Here is a 1,194-nt window from a genome sequence, read left to right as displayed (position 1 = left end):
CGTTCTTCATGATGTGCGTACTTTCTTCTTCAGCCATATCTTCATTACCATTATATCTCCTCCAACACTTGCTTGATATTTATGTATCTCATACACGATTTTTACAAGATTAATATTTTGCTGCATGTGTGTGCTATTACTTACTAAGTATACTAGCAATGGGAGCCTATAAGCCTAGCCAGACTTTTGTCCTGGAATTTGCAGGGTGCTGCTGCATGGGAGTGGCCTTGTACTGATTATGATATTATGAATGCACTGGGACAACAGAACTCAGATGGCCAAATTGCCAATACTACCTGTGCGACTGATGATAGTGCAAGGTAAACTCAGGCAACTGATTCAACTGAGTTTGCTTGATGGAATATCAGGACTACTAGCACATGCCATATAATCTACTAATGTCTACCATGTCTATATCAGCCTACTGGGTATATTGTGAGAAGAATGAAGGCTACATATACGATGTGCAAACTACATAAACATTTTCTTTTTCCTGATGCGGGAAGCGCTCGTGGCCCCGATCACCCCACCCCCCAATAACATCAACACCAGCCCCACTCCTAGTCTTAAACCCCGCAGCGCTTAGATCCCCCCAGCACCCTTCCGATCCTCTCCAGTCTACACCTCCCGAAAAGCTTCTTAACCTTGGCTTCTCCAGCTTTATTACCCTCTGAATCCAAAGCCCAAAGAATATCACCGTGTTTTAGAATCCCACTGTGCATGCGGCCGACGTATGGGATTTGGAGTTTGAGCATTGAGAATGGCGTGGTACGGTCCAAGTGGCGAGGCGGCGGTTGGTGTTTCCGTATGAGCTCGAATAGCGATGGCCATGTTGGAAGAAGCGGTATCGGTGCTGGGTGTAGGGACAAAAGAACTGCTTTCTTTCTGTAAAAAGTTTGATAGATTCGTCTTGGATTCGTCGCGCAAACGATTAGCGAGTTGGGCGAGACGGGTTCGGGCCTTGCCGAGCACCGTTTATTTAAATTAGCTAAGCTTCCGCATGCCTTAACCACGAACGGCACAACCTCTCTTGCGGTGACGAGATTGAGGCTCGAGTTGGAGAGCGAGCTTGCGAGCTCGAAACAACTCAAGCAGGGGCTTTGTAAGCGCGATGCGGTGATGCCCGCTTCACCACGTTCCGTGGTGTTGACAGCCTTCTGAGGTCTGTGCGCTCTGAGGATAAAGTCGTTCGTG

At 47.6% G+C, this 1,194-nt stretch overlaps 1 protein-coding gene across 1 annotated transcript; it reads right to left on the bottom strand.

Annotated features, from left to right (window-relative positions):
* Positions 1 to 566: 566 nt before the first annotated feature.
* LACBIDRAFT_309745 (uncharacterized protein) lies at positions 567 to 755 on the bottom strand (the record flags this gene model as incomplete). Its single annotated transcript, XM_001886966.1, has 1 exon — positions 567 to 755. The coding sequence occupies one exon, from the start codon at positions 753 to 755 to the stop codon at positions 567 to 569; it is 189 nt and encodes a 62-aa protein (XP_001887001.1).
* Between the last annotated feature and the right edge of the window lie 439 nt (positions 756 to 1,194).

The sequence above is a fragment of the Laccaria bicolor genome, genomic scaffold (genome assembly GCF_000143565.1).
Source record: "Laccaria bicolor S238N-H82 LACBIscaffold_41 genomic scaffold, whole genome shotgun sequence".
NCBI lineage: Eukaryota > Fungi > Basidiomycota > Agaricomycetes > Agaricales > Hydnangiaceae > Laccaria > Laccaria bicolor.
This window is presented reverse-complemented; position numbering and strand designations above follow the sequence as displayed.